The sequence below is a fragment of the Leucopleurus acutus genome (assembly GCF_964270905.1).
Source record: "Leucopleurus acutus genome assembly, chromosome: 8".
NCBI classification, from domain to species: Eukaryota; Metazoa; Chordata; class Mammalia; order Artiodactyla; family Delphinidae; genus Leucopleurus; species Leucopleurus acutus.
In genome coordinates this window covers 15,060,372-15,085,616 of record NC_139151.1, presented here as the reverse complement: position 1 = coordinate 15,085,616, position 25,245 = coordinate 15,060,372, and the positions used below count along the sequence as shown (strand labels likewise).

Sequence of the window (25,245 nt, the reverse complement as noted above, 5' to 3'; positions counted from 1 at the left end):
CATATGACCCAGCAATCCCACTACTGGGCATATACCCAGAGAAAACCATAATTCAAAAAGACACATGCACCCCAATGTTCATTGCAGCACTATTTACAATAGCCAGGTCATGGAAGCAACCTAAGTGCCCATCGACAGACGCATGGATAAAGAAGATGTGGTACATATATACAATGGAATATTACTCAGCCATAAAAAGGAATGGAATTGGGTCATTTGTAGAGACGTGGATGGATCTAGAGACAGTCATACAGGGTGAAGTAAGTCAGAAAGAAAAAAACAAATATTGGATATTAATGCATATATGTGGAACCTAGAAAAATGGTAGAGATGAACCAGTTTGCAGGGCAGAAATAGAGACACAGATGTAGAGAACAAACATATGGACACCAAGTGGGGAAAGTGGCAGGCGGGGAGGGGCGTCGTGGTGGTGTGATGAATTGGGAGATTGGAATTGACATATATATACTAATATGTATAAAATAGATAACTAATAAGAACCTGCTGTATAAAAAAATAAATAAAATAAAATTCAAAATAAATAAAATAAAATTCAACAAAAAAGGAAATAAAGGAAAATAGTCAAGCAAGACAAACTAATAATAGTTTAGCCATTAAACAAAGTCAAGGACTTTTATTTCCTCCTCAAGGACTATAGATGATATTCTGAGCCATGTCCTTTGAGCTGTTTTGCAGATACTGAAACCCCCACCAGGTGGAAGAAGTTAACCGTATGCCACCCACAGCACGTAGACCACAGACTGGTTGAAACCAAAATGTTGATGATGTTGACTCCCGCTTACCTCACCACCAACCAACCAGAAGAATATCCACGAGCTTATCACATACCCCACAATCTCCCTCCCTCATCCTGTCTTTTAAAACCTTTCCCTGAAAGCCATCAGGGAGTTGAGGTCTTTTAAGCACTAGCTGCCTGGATTCCTTGCTTGGCTCCGTGCAATGAACACTGCACTTTCCTGCACCACAACCCAGTGTCAATAGATGGGCTTTACTGTGCACGGGCGAGTAGACTCAAGTTTGGTTCAGTAACGCTAAGACCTTTGTTATCCACAGCCACCCACGTATTCCTTCAGCAAAGTGTTGGACGGAGAAACAATATTTTACAGGACACGGTGATCTAGGTGGGGGAAGACAAGTAAATGGCAGTTATAACAAGTGTATGGAGGAGTGTTGCCTAACCTAACCTTTTGTTTGGCGTTTAGGGCAGGCTTCTCAGAAGCTGATACATCTAGTTAAAACCTGAAGCCTTAGTATGAGTTGACTAGATGAGGGTGAACCTTCTAGGCAGAAAAACCAAGTGTTTCTTAGAAGTAAGAAAAAGAAAAAGCATGAAGCGGTTAGGCATCTACTAATAATTTAGTATAGCAGAAGCGTGGGAGAGGGGGAGGAAGGAATATAAGGCTAGATAAATCTGGAAAGAAAATCAGCGGCAAGACTCCTTCCCCACCCCCACCACCATCCCTGGGTTTTATAATCATCCTGAGGATGACGCGTGAGTGTTTTAAGCTTCAAGCAGTAGAGTGACAAAGTCACATTTTTGGTGGGTTTTTTGTTTTTGTTTTTGTTTTTTTTGCGGTACCCGGGCCTCTCACTGTTGTGGCCTCTCCCTTTGCAGAGCACAGGCTCCAGACACACAGGCTCAGCGGCCATGGCTCACGGGCCCAGCCGCTTCACGGCATGTGGGATCTTCCCAGACTGGGGCACGAACCCGTGTCCCCTAGCATAGGCAGGCGGACTCTCAACCACTGCGCCACCAGGGAAGCCCTTTGGTGTGTTTTAAGTTCACTCTCACTGTCTTACGGAGAATGGATTGGTGGGACCAAGCATGGAGGCAAAAAGACCATCATTCCAATAGCTAAGTGTGACTCAAAGGATTAATCCAATCCTCCTCCTCCTCCTCTTCCACAGCCTGAAGGGTTCTCTAGGCTGGCAATAAAATGGGGCCACTGCATGACACCAAAAGCATAGGTAATAAAAGTAAAAAATAGATAAACTGGACTACATCAAAATTTAAAGCTATGCATCAAGTTTCACAATCACCAGCAGGAAAAGGCAACCTATGGTATGGGAGAAAATATTTGCAAATCGTATATCTGATAAAGGGTTAATACCTAGAATATATAAAGTATGACAGCTTTAAAAAAAAAAAAGCCCCATTAAAAAATGAGCATAGGATTTGAATGGACATTTCTCCCAATAAGATATAAAAGGGCCAACAAGCACATGAGAAGACACTCAACATCACTAATTATCAGGGAAATGTAAATCAAAACTACAATGAGATACCACATCACACCCATTAGGATGACTATTATCAAAAGAACAGAAAAGTGTTGATAAAGATGTGGATAAGTCGGACACTTGTGCACTGTTCGTGGGAATGTAAAATGGTGCGGCTGCTGTGGAAAATACTGTACAAGTTCTTCAAAACATTAAACATAGGGCTTCCCTGCTGGCGCAGTGGTTGAGAGTCCGCCTGCCGATGCAGGGGACGCGGGTTCGTGCCCCGGTCCGGGAAGATCCCACATGCCGCGGAGCGGCTGGGCCCATGAGCCATGGCCGTTGAGCCTGCACGTCCAGAGCCTGTGCTCCGCAACGGGAGAGGCCACAGCAGTGAGAGGCCCGCGTACCGCAAAAAAAAAAAAAAAAAACATTAAACATAGAATTACCATATGATCCAGCAATTCTACTTCCAGATATATCCACAAAAGAACTGAAGGGTCTTGAAGAGATATGTGTACACCCATGTTCATAGCAGCATTATTCATAGTAGCCAAAAGGTGAAAGCAACCCAAGAGTCCATCAGCAGATGAGTAAACAAAATATGCTGTATACATAGGATAAAATATTATTCAGTCTGAATCTTGAGGACACTATGCTAATGAAATAAGCTAGTTCCAAAAAGACAAATACCATATGATTCCACTTGAATGAGAGAGTCAAATTCATAGAGACAGAAAATAGAATGATGGTTGCCAGGGGCTGAAGGGAGGGGGAAATGGGGAGTTGTTTTTCAATGAATATACAGTTCCTGTTTTGCAAGATGAAAAGACTTCCGGGGATTGGCTACACAATACAAATGTATGTAACACTACTCAGCTGTATACTTAAAAATGGTTAAGATGGTAAATTTTGTTATGTGTATTTTACCACAATTTTTTTTTTTAAATCGATCCTCAAAAAAAAAAGACTCCACTGCTTGGGGACTGCAAGTTTGCTAGGAACTGAGAGGTGGGAACCATTTGGGAAGCCAGAGGGGAGAACATACCTAATAGACTCCCAGTGAACAGAGTGGGCTTCTGGGCTGGTCTAGTGGCTCTGGAGCAGGTTGAGTGAGGGCAAAGTTCAGAGGAGTAGAGACATTTCATACCAAGCATTTATTGGCCCATATTGCTGATTTCCTAGTCAGTTGTTGCTTCCTTCTGTTCATTTTGAGAGGGAACTGGAGACTGGGTTCTATAAACCCAGGATGGAGGAAAGCTCTTGAATAGTAATTCTCAAATAAGATGGCACTGTTCTCTAAAGGGGTGTGGTGTTGTTTGTGTGGGATGCTAAAGGCCATGCGCAGAATAGGTCAGCAAAACAAAAAATTATCCTACACCCCATATGACTTTCAAACGGCCCAAGGGACATTTATGGACATAGCAGGTGGCAGAACCCCCCCCAGCTTCCTCAACCTGTAAGAGCTGTTGTGTTAGGAAAAGCCAACAGAAACCCTTGAAACTGTCCATGACTCCCAGCCAAGATTATAAATAAAAAATAATATGGCACCGCAAAGGGAATGGTAGAGATTAGTGTCACTTTGAAGGACTTAAAGGATGCTGGAACAATGATTCTATCATATCCCCATTTAATTCACTAATTTGGCTTTTGCAAAAAATGAGGAATCATTGTACCTGAGAGTGAATTACTGAAAACCAAATAGTAACCCCAACAGCAGCAGCTGGGCCAAATGTAATACCTTTGTTAGAGGAAAACAGGAAACAGACATAACAGACATATACTTTCCTGGTCTTGCCTGGGGCTATGTTAATTTTTCCACTCTCTGTCATAACATAGTCTGAAGGGACCTGGATGATCTGGACATTCTTGAGAACATTATAGCAGTCTACTATATCAGTAACATCAACGCTAGCCAAATCGAATAAGCAAGAAATGGCAAGTACTTTGAGGCTTTGGGGAAGGGGAGATAAACCTTATGAAGATTCAGGGGACTGCCACCTAAGTGGCCTTCTTAGGAGTCCAGGGTCTTGGGCCAGCCAGGCCATGCCTTCCAATGTAGAAGACATGTTATTACACCTTGCACCGATCCTAACTTTAAGAAGGAAACACAGCACCTCATGTTTTGGAGGAACATACTCCACACTTGATTATTTACCATGTGACCTGGAACTCTTCCAGGTTTGGGTGGAGCCCAGAGCAGTAAAGGGCTCTGCAGCAAGTCCAGGTTGCAGTGCAAGCAGTTCTGCAACCTGGGCCATATTTTGGCACACCTGATGGTAATTAGAAATGTCTGCGGTGAGAAAAGTTGCCTTTTGGAGTTTATGGCAAGTTCTTTTTTTTTTTAATTTATTTATTTTTGGTCATGTTGCATGGCATGTGGGATCTTAGTTCCCTGACCAAGGATCAAACCCACACCCCCTGCTGTGGAAGCTCGGAGTCTTAACCACTGAACCACCAGGGAAGTCCCTATGGCAAGTTCCAGTAGGAGGATCACAATGTTGACACATAGGGTTCTGGAGCAAGGCCATTCCATCTTCAGCAGAGAATTGTATACCATTGGAGAAACAGCTCCAGGCAAGCTACTAGAACAGACACACTGGTAGAGCTGAGTGACTGACTATGGGACATCAATTGGCCATTAAATCAGAACTGCTCATTATAGGGCTTCCCTGGTGGCGCAGTGGTTGAGAGTCCGCCTGCCGATGCAGGGGACACGGGTTCGTGCTCCAGTCTGGGAAGATCCCACATGCCGCGGAGCAGCTGGGCCCGTGAGCCATGGCGGCTGAGCCTACACGTCCGGAACCTGTGCTCCGCAACGGGAGAGGCCACAACAGTGACAGGCCCGTGTACCGCAAAAAAAAAAAAAAGAACTGCCCATTATAAGTTAGGCACTTGTCAGATCCACCAAGTTGTAAAGTTGGGTGGATATAGCAACAATCCATCATAATATGTAAGGAATACAGTCTGGTTCAGGCATGAGTAGCTACAGAGGATACAAGCTCCAGGAGTACCTAGCCCATACTCCTATGTCCTCCACCACTGATAGTGGAGAATAAAGCCTGATCTTTGTTGACAGATGTCAGCTCAGTTTGTGGATACAAGTCAAAATGGACTGCTGTAGCCCTGCAGGCCACTCAGAAGTGGTCTTGAGGACTTCCTTGGTGGTGCAGTGGTTAAGAATCTGCCTGTCAATGCAGGGGACACAGGTTCAGTCCCTGGTCCGGGTAGATCCCACATGCCGTGGAGCAACTAAGTCCGTGCGCCACAACTACTGAGCCCGCACACTACAATTACTGAAGCCCGCAGGCCTAGAGCCCGTGCTCTGTAGTAAGAGAAGCCATCGCGATGAGAAGCCCGTGCATCTCAATGAAGAGTAGCCCCCACTCACCGCAACTAGAGAAAAGCCCGTGCACAGCAACAAAGACCCAACACAGCCAAAAAATTAAAATAATATTTTAAAAAGTAGCATTGAAAGCCAGTAGTGAGGGGAGATTCTCCCAAAGGGCAGAGCTTCTGGCATCGTACCTGGTCATCCACTTTATGGATGTTTGAATATATAGAGATTCATGCACAGTGCTGGATGGCTTAATTTATTGATCAGGGGTTTTAAATAAGATTAGAAGATTGGGAACAAGAAAGTATGGAGAAGAGGCATGTGTATGGACCAATGTGCATCATTATAAAGTGAGTAGGTCTTTGTGTCACGAGTTAACACCCACCAGAGAACATCTATCATGGAAGAGGCACTACAGCACAAAGTAGAAGAAAATGACTTGGCCAGCTAATGTCAACTAGCCTCTGTCCTCAGCCATCCCAACACAGGGACAATGGACTTATGAATGCAGTAACTATTGGTGGCAGTGATGGAGGCTATACCTGGGTACAGTAGTGTGAGCTTCCACTCACCAAGGTTGATCTAGCTACTGCGGCTCCTGAAACAGAGTTCAGTGCTGAGACTGCAATTTGGGACCATCCTTGGGGGAAACCAACCAGCCACTTCCTGCCAAGATGATTACATTGGACCCTTCCAAACCAAACCTGGAAAGGACTCAATTCATTTGATAGGAATTGATAGATATTCAATTCTATCAAATGAACGGTACGGGTTTGACTTTCTTGCCTGTAAGGCCTCAGCTAGACCTACTATCCAAAATCTCACATACTGTCTGATCCATAAGCACTGGATCTTGCATAGCATCACAACAGACCATGGGACCCACTTTATAACAAAGGTATATAGACCTACGACAATGGGATCCACTGGGCTTATCATATACCACACCATCCTAAAGCTGCCAGCCAATGGACCAATGGAATAGCCTTTTGAAGACATAGCTAAGGTATCAACTTAAAGATGACACCCTGCAGCCTGGGGCACTATCCTTCAGGATGTGACATACATCTTAAATCAGTGACTATCATATGATACTGCATCCCCAAGACATAGAGTATATGCATTCAGGAAGCAAGGGCTGGAAGTAGGAGCGTCCATATTTACCATTACCCAGTGAAGCATTTAGGAAATTTGTGTTTCCTGTCCCTGTAACTCTAGACTGAGTTTCTAGAGGCCATGGTTTCCAGAGGCAGAATGCTTCCACCATAGTACACACTAAGAGTCCTATTAAATTAAGCTACACCTGCTGTTTCCCCTGCCAAGGGACCAGTAGGCAAAAAAACAATTCGCTCTCCCAGCAGGATGAATCTCTCCTTATCATCAGGAGGAGTCAGGGTTGCAGGGGGCAGGGAGAACACATATAGAACCCAAGGGTTCACGGCCTGAGAAGGTCATGCCGACCAGGAGCTCAGGCTCCCCAAGCTATGTCTTCTCTTAGGTCAGCAGAAGGGCTAGCTGAGGCCGGGAGCAATCTAGAAGAGTAATAAAGGAGGGAGATGATGACTATTAGATGGGACCCCCAGAAGAGCTGTGTAGTGGGACTGTAATTTTCCTTTCACAAGCTTCTCCAGGAAAAGAGATCAACCAGAACCCTGAAAAGGCTGTTTTAAAAATGGTGTGATGGGCTTCCCTGGTGGCGCAGTGGTTGAGGGTCCGCCTGCCGATGCAGGGGACACGGGTTCATGCCCCAGTCCGGGAAGATCCCACACGCCTCAGAACGGCTGGGCCCGTGAGCCATGGCCGCTGGGCCTGTGCGTCCGGAGCCTGTGCTCCGCAACGGGAGAGGCCACAACAGTGAGAGGCCCGTGTACCGAAAAAAATAAAAATAAAATAAAAATTTAAATGGCGTGAAATTTTTATACAGCAAGTGGATCTGAGCAGTGCAAGGGGTGAACTGCATGGGTACTGCCCAGGTTCCCCTTTGAGGACTGCTTACTCCCCTGGCTGCTGGGAGGGTATCCTCTGAAAGCCCACAGCTGAGCCCTTTCAAGACATCGTTCTCAGTGGAAGCAGCTGTAACACCCAAGTTCACACCTCTCTGGAACCAGCTCATAAGCAAAACTAAATGATATACCTGTGGCCTCAACTCAGGACCACTCTGACCGGTCATCCTGTTATCGAGTCCAAGCTCATACTGCTTGCTGCACTACAGACCAATAAATAGAGAGAAGAGTTATTGGGGAAAGGAATGGCCACTTTATTCGAAAAGCCAGCAGATGGAAAAGATGGTGGACTAGTGTTCCAGAGAACCATCTTCCCAGATTTAGAATTCAGGCTTCTTTTATACTGAAAAGGGAAGGTATAAAGTCCTGGTTCCAGCCAGACTCCAGAGGGGTTGTATTAATTTCTTCCTTCCTGCAGTCATTCACAGGTGGGCCTGGTCAGGATGCTCCCTGTGAGCTAAACAAAGGTATTTTAGCTTAACACTCATTACCTCGGAGGCAGGGCTCCCAGAGATGGGCCATTATGTATAATTTAAGCTTATAGGTAACATCACTTTAGTGATTAACTTGTAATAGAATACAAGGTTCTTCCCTATGATAATCCTAGCCTGGGAACTCCCCTCGGGATTGGCTGAGCTCTCATTGTAATTCCCCTTCCCCCTCTGCCGATCCCGCCTCCTTCCCTGACAGGTGCTGTTCCCGTGCTTCCCTCCATGAGCCACCTGCACACAAATCTCCATTGCAAAGTCTGTTTCCCAGAGAACCCGAATGATGACAACGCACCTTTAGAGATAAGAAGGTAACCACCAGAAAAAAAACAGTTTACAAAGTTGAAAGTGGTTTTCTCCAGGGAGAGGGATAGGGCTGAGTTGAGGTGAGGTGAGAGACTGTTGTATGTACCCTTCTGTGCTCTTCTTTGTTTGTAACGTGCACATACTACTTCCATAATTAATTTTTTCATTTAAAAATTTTTAAACGTTTAAAGAATTTGATGCTGTCATCCTCCTGTTTTAAACCCTTCCATCACTTCCCATTGCCCTTAAAATAATCCTTAGGAATATTTAACAAGGCTTGCAAATCCCTCCCCATCTGGAACCTGCTGAATTTCTGGTCCCATTTCTTACCTTCCTTCTCACTCTGTTACCTGCCTTTCTGGACTTCCAGTTTCTTGAATGCCTCTCTTCCTCATCTCCAGGCTCCAGACATGATGCTCCCTTTGTCTGGAATACTTTACTTGCTCTCCCGCCCCGCCCCGCACCTGGGTCACCCCTGTTCCTCCATCAGGTTTCAGCTTAGATGTCACCCTGAGAAGGGTGAATTTCTCTACCCCCAGACTATATTAGGCCCCCCTCTATCACTCCCACAGCGCCTGTATTTCTTCTTTCTCAGCATCAATCTCCTGAAATAATCAGTTTAATATCCACATTTCCTTTCATCCTCCACAAGGACTATCTTGTGACTGCTCTGTTACTAGCACCCTGCACATACTACAGCATAGTAGATATCAAATATTTACTGAATCAATGAATTTCGCCAAAATGTTTTCCAGGGTTCCAGCTCTGTAATCTGTGACAACTTAAATAACCTGTCTGAACCTCAGTTTACTCAAGTATAAAATGGGGATGAAAATAATACCTACCTTAGAGGGTTGTTTTGAGGATTAAGTGAGATCTGTTGGTAAAGCCCTCAGCACGGTACCTGGCACCCGGTAAGCATTTGATCGATGCATGTACTCAAACCATTTGCACTCGCATGAGCAGATTCTGAGACTGTCACTCTTTACCCTTTCCAACATTGAATATTGTGTTTTTAAATATTTTTGCAAATATTATAGACAAAAAAGAATGGCATCTCATGGTTTTAAGCCACGTCTTTAAGTCATGTCTTTTCAAGCCAGCAGTTTTGCTAATAAAATGGCTGTGTCTTGCTGCCCCATGCCACATACGCCATAAAGAAAGCAGCTCTTTGGTGCTCCTCTCTCTTCCTGTCACAGCCTGTTTGGCGGGCAGGGGTTTCTGAGAAGGGAGCCCCCGACGTGGGGGTTGCGTTGTGCAAGGCCCAGACAACTGAACTGCAGGCATTTTTCACAGCACCTTCAGGTCTCGCTCGTCCAATGGGAGGACGTGGGGCCCAACTCTCCCCAGCCAACCCAGGTGGCTGCCTCTGCCTCGAACGTTTCCCAGTGACGTAGAACCCTGCAGGCCCAGAGGCCCCTCCACACTTCCTGTGTAGGGTTCAGAAACCCGCCTCCCCTCCCAGCCTTAGGTGCCTGCTTCGGAAAATGGTGAGTCTCCCTCTTACAAAGCCCCCTTCTTCATCCCAGCATTGGGAGCAATGGCCCCAGGGTCCTCATCTCCATCAGGGGTTTTGAAAAAGTCCTCTGGCTTCTTTTTCAGAAGTTATAAGGCAACCGGCCTCCGCCATCTTAGGTAGAGTGAGTGTCTGGTGAGGGAAGGATGCAGTCGGGGAATCTCTGGAGAGTTCTGGGACTCTGCCTCTTATCAGGTAAGTAGGATGGAATGAAAAGGGGGGTGTTTCTCCAGACCATGGAAAGCTCACATCCTAACCTGGTGCTGCCCAGTGGTACCAAGGAACCTCATTTACTAGAAAATATAAAGTGTTTGTGTAATGTTAGCATAAGGAACCAGGGCTGGAGGCTAGTGTGTGCCCAGGAGACCTTTCAGAGAACAGCCAAAGGAAAGCAGTTGGGATGATCATATCTACAGAAAGCAAGGCGGTCTTTGTGCCTCTGAGAACAAGCTCATTCTGTCAATGAACAACCGAGCCCTTAAGAACTAACACAGAAGAGATTAGAAGAGTTAACCTTCACTCTTTGTTGTGAGGAGACTAGATAGTTGAACCCAAACTCTGCACAGGGTATACAGCAAGCTTAGCATCTGAGACAATGAAACACCTCATAATTTTCAGTCTTCTTCAGTTGACCAAGAGCTTTCAATTACTTTAGTCCTTTTTGAAGCAAGGTGGAATATAAATTGATAAATAACCAAGAGCATTTCCATATCTCATAACAGACAAAGAAGATTCTTTTAAAGGTTGCCGTTTATTGAGTGTCAGATACCGTGTTAAAAAAGTCTTTACACATGTTTACTAATTTAATCCTTACCTCCACCATGGAAGGTGAACGTTATATGGATCCCCTATTTTACAGATGAAGAAACTAATACTCAAAGAAGCTCAATAACTTGTTTAGAACCACACAGTTAGTAAGTGCTGAAGTTGACCTGGGAATTCAGGACTGCCTACGGGCCTGTGCTCTTAATGACAGCACGACATGAGGCCAGACAGCTCACAAGGGTTTTATTTCAGAGACCTAGAAACTGCTATCACAGCTGGGGCTCCCATCTCAGAGCTACAGCCATGGCTTCTCTACTTCCTGCTTCATCTTGGGTTTCTCAAGCTTGAATGTGCACACAAATCACGGGGGGGTCTTGTTAAATTGCAACTTCTGCTTCAGTGGGTCTGGAGTGGGACTGCGATGCTGCCTTTCTAATAAGCTCTCTGGCTTATTCGTCTGCTACTGGTCCAGGAAACACATTTGGAGTGTCAAGGGGCAGAGTGTGACTCCTTCAAGGAATTGGCTTAGAGGCCTATAGTATAAACTATGCTCTGCAGAGGGAGGGAGGGAGAGAGAGAGAGAGAGAGAGAGAGAGAGAGAGAGAATACCAAAGACCCAAGCACCTCTAGAGATTTGGCATCACGAGAATGTGCTCATTCTGCCCTGGTTAGGCAGGTGCGGGCAGGAGGCAGTTGGGAGGGGTGTCTCACACAATATAGAGGCTGTTGATAAAAGAGGTACACATAAAACTTTAAGGCAGGACTTCCCTGGTGGTGCAGTGGTTAAGAATCCACCTGCAGGGCTTCCCTGGTGGCGCAGTGGTTGAGAGTCCGCCTGCCGATGCAGGGGACACGGGTTCGTGCCCCGGTCCGGGAAGATCCCACATGCCGCGGAGCGGCTGGGCCCGTGAGCCATGGCCGCTGAGCCTGCGCGTCCGGAGCCTGTGCTCTGCAACGGGAGAGGCCACAACAGTGAGAAGCCCGCATAACGCAAAAAAAAAATAAAATAAAAGAATCCACCTGCCAATGCAGGGGACATGGGTTCGATCCCTGGTCTGGGAGGATCCCACATTCAGAGGAGCAACTAAGGCCGTGTGCCACAACTACTGAGCCTGTACTCTAGAGCCCGCGAGCCACAACTACTGAGCCTGCGTGCCACAACTACTGAAGCCCGCTTACCTAGAGCCCGTGCTCCGCAACAAGAGAAGGCACTGCAATGAGAAGCCCACCCACCGCAACGGAGGGTAGCCCCCGCTCACCACAACTACAGCACTCCCACGCACAGCAACGAAGACCCAATGCAGCCAAAAATAAAATTAATTAATTTTTTTAAAAAAACAAAAACTTTAAGACAATGTCAGGGAAACTGATTTTTATAAAGAATCCAAATTACTGCTAAATGCGGGGACTCTGGAGGGCCCAGTGGAAATGTGATGGGACTCTTCAATGCACAGGCTCTAGTTGATGAATAATTGGTTTCAAATATTTCCATCTCTTTCTCAAGTAGGAAACAAATTGAAAAGCCGAACCATCAGACAAGCAGGAGTCAGAGATGGAACGAGAATCTCAGTCTTTGTACCTAACCCAGAGCTTGTTTTTCTTCCACAGTCAGAGATTTCTTTTCAAAATTGTGGCTGGGCTGCAAACTTCTTTTGCTGTTTCTCCAGTCTCCCCAGATGTACCCTCAACATTTTCTAACTTCTGTTTCCCAAGTGTTGTGTGTTCATGTTTAACACTAGCTGCTTTCTTCTTCTGTTTCATCCCGATTTGACCAGGAACTCGTGGTCAGTACGCAGCAGTCTTTGTCACTTATCTGGGGTATAGGAATAACTGTGATCCAGCAGTGGGTGGAAAGGACCTTAGATCTTCAGAAATGGGCAGACTAGGCCATGAACTTTCTCTGCTTGGAATCTCAGGCACTCACAACATTTACTAACTCTTTTTTTCTTATTTATTTTCTAGTTGGTGCTTGGGCAGAAGAAGGTGAGATATGCTTTCTTTCCTTGTTACGAAATCAGCCCAGTGTGTTTTGTATTTATGAGTGGAGTTTTCACTAGACCTCCCACAGAACTCCCACAGATACCAATAAAAGAGGTTTCTATCATCTTCTCCTTTGCCTTTTCTTCATAAGTCTAGAGAGAGTTCTAGCCAAGAAGAGGAATGAAACAGAGATCATAGGAAATAATGAGTCTTAACTATTCAAAAGAAAAAAAGTGAGATAACTAAAAAAGTGCAAACAGTTTTCATTTGTTTGCATTTCATATTTGATGGGAGATTTTTGTAGAGGGTTTGTGGCTTAAATGCCTGCATGGAGATGCACTGAAAAAGCCTCTGGGGCAGCATTTGAGTGCACTTTCAGAATTACATGTCCAAATACTTTGAATGTATGTGCATATGTGTTCATGTGTGCACATGCATATGAGTGTGCCTGCCCTGGACTTACTTTCTCAGTCATTGCAGAGAGTCAAGAATGCCCCAATATTGGAAGACTTTCTATTCAGTCAGCTCCTCCAAATTGAGTGAACCAATTTTGTGTTTAAAGGCAGCCACTGGGCCAGTCTCCATTCCATTGCATTCCACTGCCTAATTTGTAGTGTCCTTTGGATACTCTTTTTAATATATCATGGAGAATGTGTTAATGTTACATTATTGACAGATGGGATATGTCAAAAGCACTGATATGCTTCAGAATAACTCACCTCTTCCACATGTTACTGGCCATTTAGGGTTGATTTTGTTTATCATTTAATTTATGTCCAATACAGATCTTCTTCTTTCCCCAGCTTTATTGGAACATAGTTGACATATAACATGGGGTGAGTTTAAGGCGTACAATGTAATGATTTCATAAATATATTTTTTATATTTATATACCAAATATATATATTATATTCAAAATGATTACTTAGAACCCTTTTTTATAATTAGTTACCAGTTGTTTAATGTAGGATCCTAAACAGCTTTTCGTATACAGCCATGGAGAATTTGAATATCCATCTTTTTTTTTTTTTAACATCTTTATTGGAGTATAATTGCTTTACAATGGTGTGTTAGTTTCTGCTTTATAACAAGGTGAATCAGTTATACATATACATATGTTCCCATATCTCCTCCCTCTTGCGTCTCCCACCCTCCCTATCCCACCCCTCTAGGTGGTCACAAACAACCTAGCTGATCTCCCTGTGCTATGCGGCTGCTTCCCACTAGCTAACACATATATATGGAATCTAAGGAAAAAAAAAAAAGGTCATGAAGAACCTAGGGGTAAGATGGGAATAAAGACACAGACTTACTAGAGAACGGTCTTGAGGATATGGGGAGGGGGAAGGGTAAGTTGTGACAAAGTGAGAGAGTGGCATGGACATATATACACTACCAAACGTATCCATTGTTTCTAAAGGTTGAGGGAAGAGTCCTAACCCATGGCAGCAGGGTCTGATCTTAGTAGCTGATAGGAGTATTGCTAATAGTTTCTTATCATTTCCTTTCCAGATTTTGAAGAAACTGGTAAGAGGATTTTCACTCTGTACGACTTCCTTTCAAATGTGGAACAGAATGGTCATAGAAGACAATCATAGTAATAAATACTAAGAACCAGAACTATTAGAGGGAAAATACAATTATCTTTCAATGATATGTGCCTATATTTGTTGCTAACTGTCAGGTCTGATTATAGCTGAGCGTGGTGCGTATCCCTGAGCAACCATTCAGGAAAGAATACACATGTGGGTGTTGGAGCCACCACAAGTTTTTGTGTAAATCATGAATTCATTGAAAGCAGAGATGGCGTCTTATTTACCTGGCCCAGTGCCTGGCACATAGTAGGTGCTCAATGAATATTTTTTGAATGAATAAATGATCATACACGTGAATGCATCACTAGTTCCTTCCCCTCGAGAAGCTGATGATCTTGGGAATTCCCTGGCAGTCCAGTGGTTAGGACTGCACGCTTTCATTGCGGAGGGCCCACTTTCAATCCCTGGTTGGGGAGCTAAGATCCCTCAAGACAGGTGGTATGTCGTAAAAAAAATCCAAAAAAAGCTGATGGTCTTATTTGAAAGACAAATAATTGATAATATAGTCTTTTGCATGTTATGGGTAGATACAGAATAAAATATAAAGAGAAGAGTGGTCAACTCTACAGAGGATGGTTGGGGAACACTCCCCAGAGGAGGTGACTCTTGAGCTGAATTTTAAAGGGTGAGCTTATATTTTAAGGAAGAATATCTCAGGCAGAGGAGAAGGCCATGTAGCGTGTGGTTAAGAGTCTAACTCTGAATCTAGACAGTCATATCTGAATCCTGGCTCAACTTCTTATTTGCTGAGTGTCTTTGAATAATTTAGTTAACTTCTCTGTGCCATAGCATCATTACACGCAAAATGGAAATAATAATGATATCTAGCTGATAAGGTTGTTATGAGGACTGAATGAGTAATTACTTAGAACATTATCTGACGTATAGAAAGCAGGGGGTGGATTTTAGCTATCATTATATGGGAAGTATGCAGACTAATTAATATGCATTAAAGTTTATTGAGCATGTGTGTTCTATGTATTGCCCTTAATATTTTACCTGAATTTCCTCATATAACTCTCCTAACATCCCTATTCTACAGGTAAGAAAACCAAGGCTTAGAAAATGAATATATAGTCCAATCAGAGAGAGAAATATAAATGCAGATTTAGCTGATGCTGAAGCTCATTTTTTTAATCATTATGAATGTGTACAAAATTTTTGTGAGCGTAGACATCTAGGCCCTTGTATGAGAATGTGTTGGTCTGAGCTCTACTACTGCATTTGTGCCAAAAGGAGTTGTGAGCAATTTCCTTTACATTGCTTTTCCAAACAAACACACCAATCAGAGTGAAACTTCTATTTACTTCTAAATTATTTTATTTATGATTTCTAGTTTAATATTTCTAAGAAATATCAGTGCTGAAAAATTATTCCCAAATCAAAAATTATAGACTATTGTCATTATACTCAACTCGCAATTATTAACAGATAGATACACCTGGAGAATGACTTGTTTACATTCCGTATGATCTCAGCTGGAGGGCTGACTGAGCAACTGGGGCAGAACTCTGTTCTGCTCTCCATTAGCAGGACCCCCAGAAGGAAAGGAAGAAAGTAACTAACACTTTTCTTGAGCATCTGCTATGCACCATCCATTTTCACGTTCATAATCCATTTAATTCTCACGAATACCCTGCGAAGTGGATGTTTTATCTCCATTTCCCAGATGAAGAAACTGAAGCTCTGAGAAGTTAAATGATTTTCCCTTGGTCACACAGCCTAAAGCAGATCTTGGATTCAAACACAGCGCTACTGACTCAGCCTAGTGCTCTGTCCCCAACAGCACACTGTAGCAAAACACCCCCAACAGAGAGAGGGCTGTCTCTGAGCACCACTCTCCACCCTTCCAGCTGTCATATACAGGCTCAAGCATAGCCTAGTGCCACCCAGTGTCCCAGCCACAAGTTTTCCAGGAAATGAGGGTGCTCCCCAGCCCACTTCCCAGGGCAAAATTGCCTACTGTGGGGAATTTGGCTGGATCCCCAAATTATACTAGTGGATTTCAGTTGTCCACACCACTAGTTTTAACAAAAATAATTGAGAGTTGATTGCACTCAGATATAATTTAAAATAAAGTCACATTTTATTAGAAGAACTATTTCCTTAAAATGTGCATAGTGCTTCACATAACTTAAGGGCAATAACAGAAAAGTGGCATGGAATAAGAAGAAAGATATTTGATCTCTACTATGAGGGCTTCTGTTAGTTATAAGTAAGAACTTCTGAATAATGAAAAACACGGAAGCCCAAGAATCAGTGATTCAAACATATGAAGGTCTTTATCTCTGAGAAGACCCTTTCGTATCTATCTGGAATATGGTTCTTGCTAATGCAAGAGAATAAGCTTGAAGACAACTGGAATTTTTCAGCTTCAGGATTTTAAGACTGAGCTCTAGTGGATCTAAATCTAGAAGCACATGCTGGTATATTCTCAGTTTGATGTATCTGAGTTGTGTCTATGAGCATATCTCATAGGACAAGGACATACCTCACCTTCAAGACTTGGAGCTCCCTAAAGAACAGGCCCTCTTTGGGAATTCTTGGGGACAGTATCTAGTTCCACTTGAAATTTTTCACCTACAATTTAAACTTAAACCAAGGTTATTTTCTTACCGTTCCTTCCTTTTTTCATTTTCAGATGAAGTTACAGAAACACAACCACTGAAAAGTAAGTTTATCCGTCTTTTATATCTGCCCTATCTGATGATGCAAGTCAGTGGTTGGGAAGAAGGAATTGATTGAGAGAGATTAACCCCAAGAACTGAGGTCCTCCCAACCTCATATTTCTAACTCCCATTTTAGAAACATTGCAAATAAGGACTGCTATAGATTTTCTTTACATCCCTCCTCCCCTTCCAAGTCCCCATGTCCATGCCTAAACTCTGAAGTCACCTTCAAAAGGTTCTCTAGGGCGCCTTCTCCTACATATCTCCTCTTTCATACCCCCTAGCCAGCAGAGTTCCCTTTTGACAAGAAAATCTAAGATCTAGGATGTCAGAGGACTTTCTGCACTTGGTTGGTTCTTCTGCTACTAATTTGCCTTAAATCTTACTGGGTTCTCCCTTTAATTTCCCTTCTCTTTTCTCCAATTCCCCAGCATATAAAGTCTCCATCTCTGGAAAGAGTGTAGAGCTGACATGCCCTGAGGATACTGTACCTGAGGAAATAACTTGGAGAAAAGATGGTAAACCAGTGCCCCATTTTGACAAGCCACTGTTACTGAAGGATTTTTCAGAAATAGAGAACAGCGGTTATTATACCTGCTCAAAGGACAAGAAGCATAAGCTCTACCTGAAAGCAAGAGGTAATATAGACCTTCAGAGCAAGTACTATTAGACTCTTTAGGGAGGACCATTTCAAAAGGGCATTCTCAACATTTCCCCTAACCCAACTCACAGTCCCCTGGCATCTTTGTGCTTCTGTGGCACTCAGTCCTGGACTGTCTGGGGCTGCACAGCATCAGTGTTTTCTGAAATATAGATTAAACACCAATATGAGGCTGTCTGGGTAACCTCAGTCAGCTCTAGATCTAAAACTACAATGTCCCAAGAGACAAGATTGGGTCCTTTGCATTATATCGTGTCCAGAATTACGGGACACCAATACTAGTTTATCTGATGCTTTATCCAGAGAGGAATTCTCCAGGATTTACAGAAAGGACTCAAAGCCACTCTACTAAAGTGTCATAAACTAAGGCATATTAATAAGCAATAATGATAGCTAACAATCATTGAGAGCTTATTAAGTTTTAAGCACTATACCAAATACTTGTCAGGGCTTTTCACACAATCCTCTTAACCACCATATGGGTTGAGTGCTGTCTTACTCCCATTTTATAGATGAGGAAACAGAGGTTTTGTGGGTTGAACACACATTCCACAGCTTTCACAGCTAGTGAGTGGCATGGCTGGGACTTGAACCCAGGACTGTCTGACTGCAGAGCCTCTACCCATGAACACCACAGTTTGCTTGTTGTTATAAACGTGTTGAAAGGGGGCAGGGGGTGTCTGACCATGGCAGGCATGTGAGTATTAAAAGCAGAACGACCTTCATTTTTGCCTTCCTCATCTCCAGTGTCCTGTGTCTTCCTTTCTGGGTGATTTCTCTTCTCTCCACACTCCCCACCCCACAGTGTGTGAGAACTGCGTGGAGGCGGATCTGAGGGTGGTGGCCACAATCATCGTAGTGGACATCTGTGTCACTTTGGGCTTGCTGCTGCTGGTGTATCACTGCAGCAAGAGCAGAAAGGCCAGGACCGCGCCTGTGACGAGAGGAGCGGGTGCTGGCGGCAGGCCCAGGGGTAAGACCATGGAGGAGATTCCCGCCAAGGGGGGAGGCCCAGCCCAGGCCAGGATGGGCTGGCAAGTCCAGGGCTAGGTCGAGACAGCTTCTCTAGAACATTCACAGTGTGGCCAAGATCTTGACACAGAGTGTCCCATTTCAGATCACTCCTGTCCTCTCCACCCTTGAAAAATGCAAAAACGTTTACTACCAGGATGGGCTTCTTCAAGTGCCTGTCAGTGTTCTGGAGTAATCAGACTCCACCCCTCAATCTTTGTGGAGACTTTGGGACATGAGTTCCTGCCTTTTCCTTGCCCTCCCGACTCCAACCTGTGGGAAAGGAAACAGTGGAAGGACCTTTAGCTGAGGTCACAAATGATAAGGACAGTGTGGGGTCATTAGAGATGGGATGAAAGAAAGCAAAGAGAAAGGGCAGCTGAAATAGAAAAAAGAAGTAGACGGGAGTTCGCCCTCCTTGATCTGGGTCTCATTCTCACAAGATTGGTGTTTCCTCATGGAAATGAATCCTTTTCCCTTCCCTCCTCTGCAGGACAAAACAGGGAGAGGCCACCACCTGTACCCAACCCAGACTATGAGGTAACAAGGGATAAAGTGGGGTGAGGGGTCTTTCTAGGAGAGAAGGGGACAGGTGGGACTGGCCCATCAGACACTTGAAATCCCCTCCCTCAGGGCTCCAGGACAACCCACCATGTGCCCGCCTCTGCATCCATCATGGTAGGACGGGGCCATCTCAAAGGCTGCAGGGCTTCCACAACCACGGGTGGTAGGGGTGAGGTGCTGCTCCTATTTCTCTGGCTTATTCTTTAGCTGAGCAACAGCCATGGGGAATACCATGCACCCAGACTCTAACATGATAAACTCATGACTGATGTTCCACCGGCATGCACCTACCAGTTGTTGGAACATGAAAATATTTCACTGGTGAATAGCCCCAAGCTTCCTCCATCCTCCATCCCCAGTACACACACTGCCAGACATCACAGCCCCTCCCCCACTGGACCACCTCTAGATTGGGCAACTGAAGAGTTACTGCCTAGCATAGCAGAGAACCACCAGGATTGTTCTGATTGCTCGGTGTATGTGCACTACCAACTGTTAAATATTTTGAATATCACACCTGGACAAACTCAACAAATATTTATTGAGCACCAGTCAAGAGCGTGCTGTTCAATTTTGCACGAGTGATTTCATTTAATTCTGAGAAAAGGCCCGAGAGTTGAGTCTTTAGTTTCCCATTTTTGAGATGGGAAAACTGAGGCTCACAGGAGGTGACCAGATCAAATCTCTTACCAGTTGAGCCTGCCTCCTGACCCTTGGTCTAAGGTTCTTCAGCGGCCCTTCTTTCTCAGGAGTGACCTCCTCCCACCCTGCTGACCACCCCCTCTCTATTCTACCCCTAGCCCATCCGGAAAGGCCAGCGGGACCTGTATGCTGGCCTAAATCAGAGAGGCATCTGACAGCTCCTGAAGACACTGTCTCCCACTGACCCAGGTCTGGCTCCTCTCCAGGTCTGCTACTCCCTGTTCCCTGGGCAAACCTTGGACCGCACAGGAGAACTGTTCCTCTGCCTTGTGGGGAGCTCACCCCCTCAGCCTTGTCCCCAGCGGCCGCCTTCCTGCCTTCTCTGCTGGCCCCCATCCAAGGATATTGCTGCCTCATTATCCTTTGAAACATCATCACTACTCACCCCTCGCACCCCGCCTGCCCTCTTATCAGGATATTTATTTCTTTTCTTCACACACCCCCATTCCTTCCTGCCCTGATGGCTGTTACTTCTCCCTGTGGCTCCCTCCTCCTCCTGCATAGAAGTTGCCCCATCCCTAACTATTCCATCTACATTTCCCTGTTTCTAGCTCTCTCTTTGGCGACTCTCTGTGGGAATGGACTGGGTAGATGCTGGCAGAGGTCCCGCCCTGTTCACAGACCCTGGCCCAGAGCTAGTCCTGTGCCCCTTCCCTCCCTGTCTCCACAGCAGGCCCCTAGACGGTCATTTGCAGCTCCATGAATGTGCTAGGCGCCTTTTCAGCTGAGAGAGAAAAGAAATAAAGTGTATTTGGCTGAAAGAGTTGCTGTCCCTCTTTTCTGGGAGGCCCTCAGAGGCTGCCTCGTTTCCTAAGACAACACAGGTCCTCCCTTCCTCTGACTATATTCCTAGCTATGACCCCAAATGCCAGTACTACCTGTTTTCACAGCTGAAACAGACATTATCTGAAGCTCTCTTTGGAAAGGGCATCAGGGAATAAATCAAAAGAGAGAGAGAGAGAGTGAAAGGGAGGGAGGGAGGGAGGGAAGGAGGAAGGAAGGAAAAGAAAGAAAGGAGAGAGAAAGAAAGAAATGATCGTTTGCCTAACGTCTTTTGGAGAAAAACATCAAGGATGGCAGAGAGTGCCTGATGGGTCCCTGATGGAGTGGTCAGCTCAGAAAATGGGTGAGACAGAAACAGAGGCCTTAAAAGGTAGCTGAAGGCAGCAGGCAGAAGAGAGGAGGTGAAGGGGAGGCAGCGGACACATATTCCCTCGCTGCCTCAAAAAGGAAGCGCCTCCGCGGAGCTGGGGAGGGGAGGGGAGGGGAGGGGAGGGGAGGGGAGGAGGTGCTGCCAGGCAGGCCCCTCTCCCTCCACCGTGAGAGGCAGCAGCCTGCAGCCCGAGGCGGGCTGTGGTTTAGCGGCCAGGATGTGGGCTGCACTCTGAGCGAGGGACATGGGTGCAGCGCAGCAGAGACTGGTGTTGTGGGAGGGTTTCTTTCCACTCTCCCAGGGCACACACTCAGCTTGCAGAGAGAAGACGCCAGAGCACTGAGGACCTCTCAGCCCAGCTCAAACCAGTGGGCTCTCCTTGCTCCCTCTCTGCACTCAGAAACCTCTCTGCTGACCCCAGGACTATTTAAGAGTGTGACCACGACTCACAAAAGCCCTTTGTGGTTAGCAGCCTCCACATACTGGACACACTCAGCCTTGGTCTTGTGGCTACAGTTTCTATCTGTTGGCCCCTGCTGAAGCTGCTTCTCTCCCTGTAAGCACTCAGCACTCAGGCTCAAAAGGAATCTCTGTGACGTTGACCACCACTAGCTGCTGATCAGCAGGCTGGCCCGGGGTGGCAGTTCTGTCCCAGGTATATGTGATGCTGCCCAGGCAAGGGAGGTATGGCTCAGCGTAACGAAAGCAATAATAGCTAACACTTAGGAAGCATTTACTCTGCTCTAGAAACTGTGTTTAGCACTATACAAGCGTTATCTCATTTCATCTATGATGACCGACCGACAAGGTAGATGTCCTTATTTTACAGATGAGAATAGGGGGCTCAAAGAGGTGAAGTCATTCACTCAAGGTGCACAGTTAGTCAGGGACAGAGCTGGAATTAGCCGCCAAGGCTGTCCAACTCCAATGCTCTGAACAGCTACCCAGTGCTGACTGTGATCATTAGAAATGCTCTCCATTTTCCTGCCTTAAAAACTCTGTATTGAATTGCTTAGGTATTCCTTCCATGAGTGCTTTTCTAATCACTCGTGTGACAGACCAGCACTGTGCTAAGTACTAAAAGGATACAAACAGTTCCTGTCTTCAAGGAGCTTACAATTATATGAGTGGTCAAGTATGCAAAAAGTTAAACAGCGACAGAACCAATGTGAGTAAGCATAGAAGTGCTATAGATGGCGTTGTCAGTGTTCCCAGGAGGAACTGGGAGAGCTGAGGTGGTGGGCAAAAGCTCCATGGAGGAAGAGAGACTTGATCTGGGCCCTGAAGGGAAGGATGGAGAGAATTTGAAGTCAAAGGAGAAGGCACTCCACTCACTGAAGATGAACTAGGTAACCAAAATAGCCCTTCAGCTATTAAATAAACTGAATTCAGAGTTGAAAACCTTTCCACAAAGAAAACTCTAGACCAAGATGGCTTCCTTGGTGAAATCTATCAAACATTTAAGGAAGAAATATTACCAACTCTATAAAAACCCCTTCAGAAAATTGAAGAGAGAATACTTCCAACTCATTCTATGAAGACCAAACTTACCACGCGCAATGCTTCATATTATGTGTCAGACTGGCTGAGCCACAGTACCCAGATATTTGGTCAAACGCATCTCATTGTGTTGTGAAGGTACCCTTTAGCTGAGATTAACATTTATATCAGTCGACTTTGAGTAAAGCAGATTACCTTCTATAATGTGAGAGAGCTTCATCCAATCAGTGAAGGCCTTAAGAAAAAGCAGACTGAGGTCGTCTGAGGAAGAGGGCGCTCTCTCTGTCTCTAGACCTTCCTTTGGGCTCAACATGCAACATCAACTGCAACTCTGTTGCTCTGAAGAACCCTGACTAACATACCCTGATACCAAAAAACCAGACAAAGACATTACAAGAAAAGAAAGCTGCAGACCAATATCCCATATGAATAGATGCAAAAATGTCTCACGGGCTCCCCTGGTGGTGCAGTGGTTAAGAATCCGCCTGCCAATGCAGGGGACACGGGTTCGAGCCCTGGTCGTGGAAGATCTCACATGCCGCGGAGCAACTAAGCCCGTGCACCACAACTACTGAGCCTGCGCTCCAGAACCCGCGAGCCACAACTACTGAGCCTGTGTGCCTAGAACCCATGCTCCGCAACAAGAGAAGCCACCGCAATGAGAAGCCCACACACCGCAACGAAGAGTGGCCCCCGCTCGCCGCAACTAGAGAAAGCCTGTGCACAGCAACGAAGACCCAACACAGCCAAAAAAAATAAATAAATAAGCTTCACAAAATTTTAGCGAATTTAATCTAATAATATACACACACACAAAAAATACATAATGACCAAGTACAGTTTTTTTCAGGAATGCAGGATTGGGTTAACAGATCATGCCATCAATGTAATTTACCATATTAACAGACAAAAAAAGTAAAACCATATAATCATCTCAATGGATACAGAAGAAGCACTTGACAATCCTCAACAACTATTTTTGTTTAAAATTCTCAGCAAACTGGACAGAGAAGGGAATGACCTCAACCTGTTAGAGGGCATCTAAGAAAAACGTACAGCCTACATCATATTTAAGGATGAAAAACAATGCTTTCCCCCTAAGATCACTAATAAGGCAGGACTTCCCTGGCGGTCCAGTGGTTAAGACTCCACGCTCCCAATGCAGGGGACCTGGGTTCAATCCCTGGTCAGGGAACTAGATCCCACATGCCACAACTAAGAGTTCACATGCCGCAACTAAAGATCCCACGTGCTGCAACTAAGAGCCGGCACAGCCAAATAAATAAGTATTTAGAATGGACCCAGAACTTAAAAACAAACAAACAAAAACACAAATAAGGCAAGGCTGTCCTCTCTCCACTTCTACTCAACATTGTACTGGAGGTTCTAGTAGTACAATGAGCCAAGAAACGGAAGTAAAACAGATCCAGATTGGAAATGGAAAAGCTGGAAATAAAAAACTGTCTTTATTCACAAACAACATGATCAAATATATGGAGTATCCAGTGGGATCTACAAAAAAAAAAAAGCTACTAGAATTAATAAATGGGTTTAGGAAGTTTTCAGGATAGAAGATCAATATACAAAAAGTAATTGTATTCCTATACAATTTCAAGGAACTACTGGAAATCAAAAAATTTTAAATAACATAAATATCATCAAAAATATAGTAAAGCACCTAGGGATAAATCTGACAAAAGACATGTTCATGGACTGGAAGACTCAATATCATTAGGATGTCAGTTCTCTCCAAACTGATCTATGAATTCAATGCAATTCTGATCAAAATCTCAGCAGGTATTTTGTAGTAACTGAGAAGGCAATTCATACGGGACTGCAAAGAACCTAGAATAGCCAGACTACTTTCTTTAAAAGTTGTATCCCAGCCATTCCACTCCTGAGTATTTATCCAATAGAGATAAGAGTGTATGTCCTTGTATATGAGTGTATGACTTGTATAATGATTTATGTATGAATGTTCATAGCAACTTAATTTGTAATAGTCAAAACCAGGAAACACTCAAAAGACAATCAAGGGGTGAATGGATAAACAACTTGTGGTATATCCATACAATGGAGTACTACTGAACATTAGAAAGGAATGAACTATTCATAGATGCAAAGAGATGGATGAATCTCAAAATAATTATGCTGAGTGTAAGGAGCCAGACCAGAAAAGGGTACATATTATATTATTTCACTTATTTAAAACTCTAGATAAATGGAAACTAATCTATAATGACAGAAAGCCGATCAGTGGTTGCCTAGAGGATGAGAGGATAAGGAAGAGATTGCATGCAAAGAGGCACAAGGAAACTGTCCAGGGTATTGGGTAAGTTCATACTTATCAATCTTGGTGATGTTTCACAAGTGTATACATATGCCAAAACTTATCAAATTTTACACGTTAAATATATGCAGTTTATTCATGTCAGTTTACTTCAGTAAAGCTGTGTTTTAAAAGCACAAAAAAAAAGAGAGCTGAAGGGACCCAAGTTTCCAGAAGGGCTCAGGTGAAGGTCAGTGTTTCTCATCCTTGGCTTCACATTAGAATCAGCTTAGGCAGTTTGAAAAGTCCTGATGTTCCAACCCAGTATAATCAGCATCTCTAAGGGTGTCACCCAGGCATCAGTACTTTGAAAGCTCCCCAGGAGATTCCAATGTGCAGTGAATTTTGAGAACTGGTGAGCTGTAGAGGGGGACATAAGGGTATATGAGGAGCACAGGGTCAAAGGAAGTGTGCAGGGCACGGGA

At 44.6% G+C, this 25,245-nt stretch overlaps 1 protein-coding gene and 1 pseudogene across 2 annotated transcripts in view; both read left to right on the top strand.

The window, feature by feature from the left end:
- The window catches only part of LOC309964907 (trehalase-like), a 419,483-nt pseudogene that overhangs the window by 116,535 nt on the left and 277,703 nt on the right, over nt 1–25,245 (top strand). The window lies entirely within an intron of this gene.
- CD3E (CD3 epsilon subunit of T-cell receptor complex) lies at nt 9,980–19,993 on the top strand (the record flags this gene model as incomplete). The annotated part of the gene is made up of 8 exons (XM_082845732.1): nt 9,980–10,086; nt 12,619–12,639; nt 14,149–14,163; nt 16,873–16,902; nt 17,332–17,538; nt 18,367–18,534; nt 19,066–19,112; nt 19,937–19,993. Exons 1-8 carry the CDS (start codon nt 10,038–10,040, stop codon nt 19,991–19,993), a joined length of 594 nt encoding a protein of 197 aa, XP_082701858.1. The 5' UTR covers nt 9,980–10,037.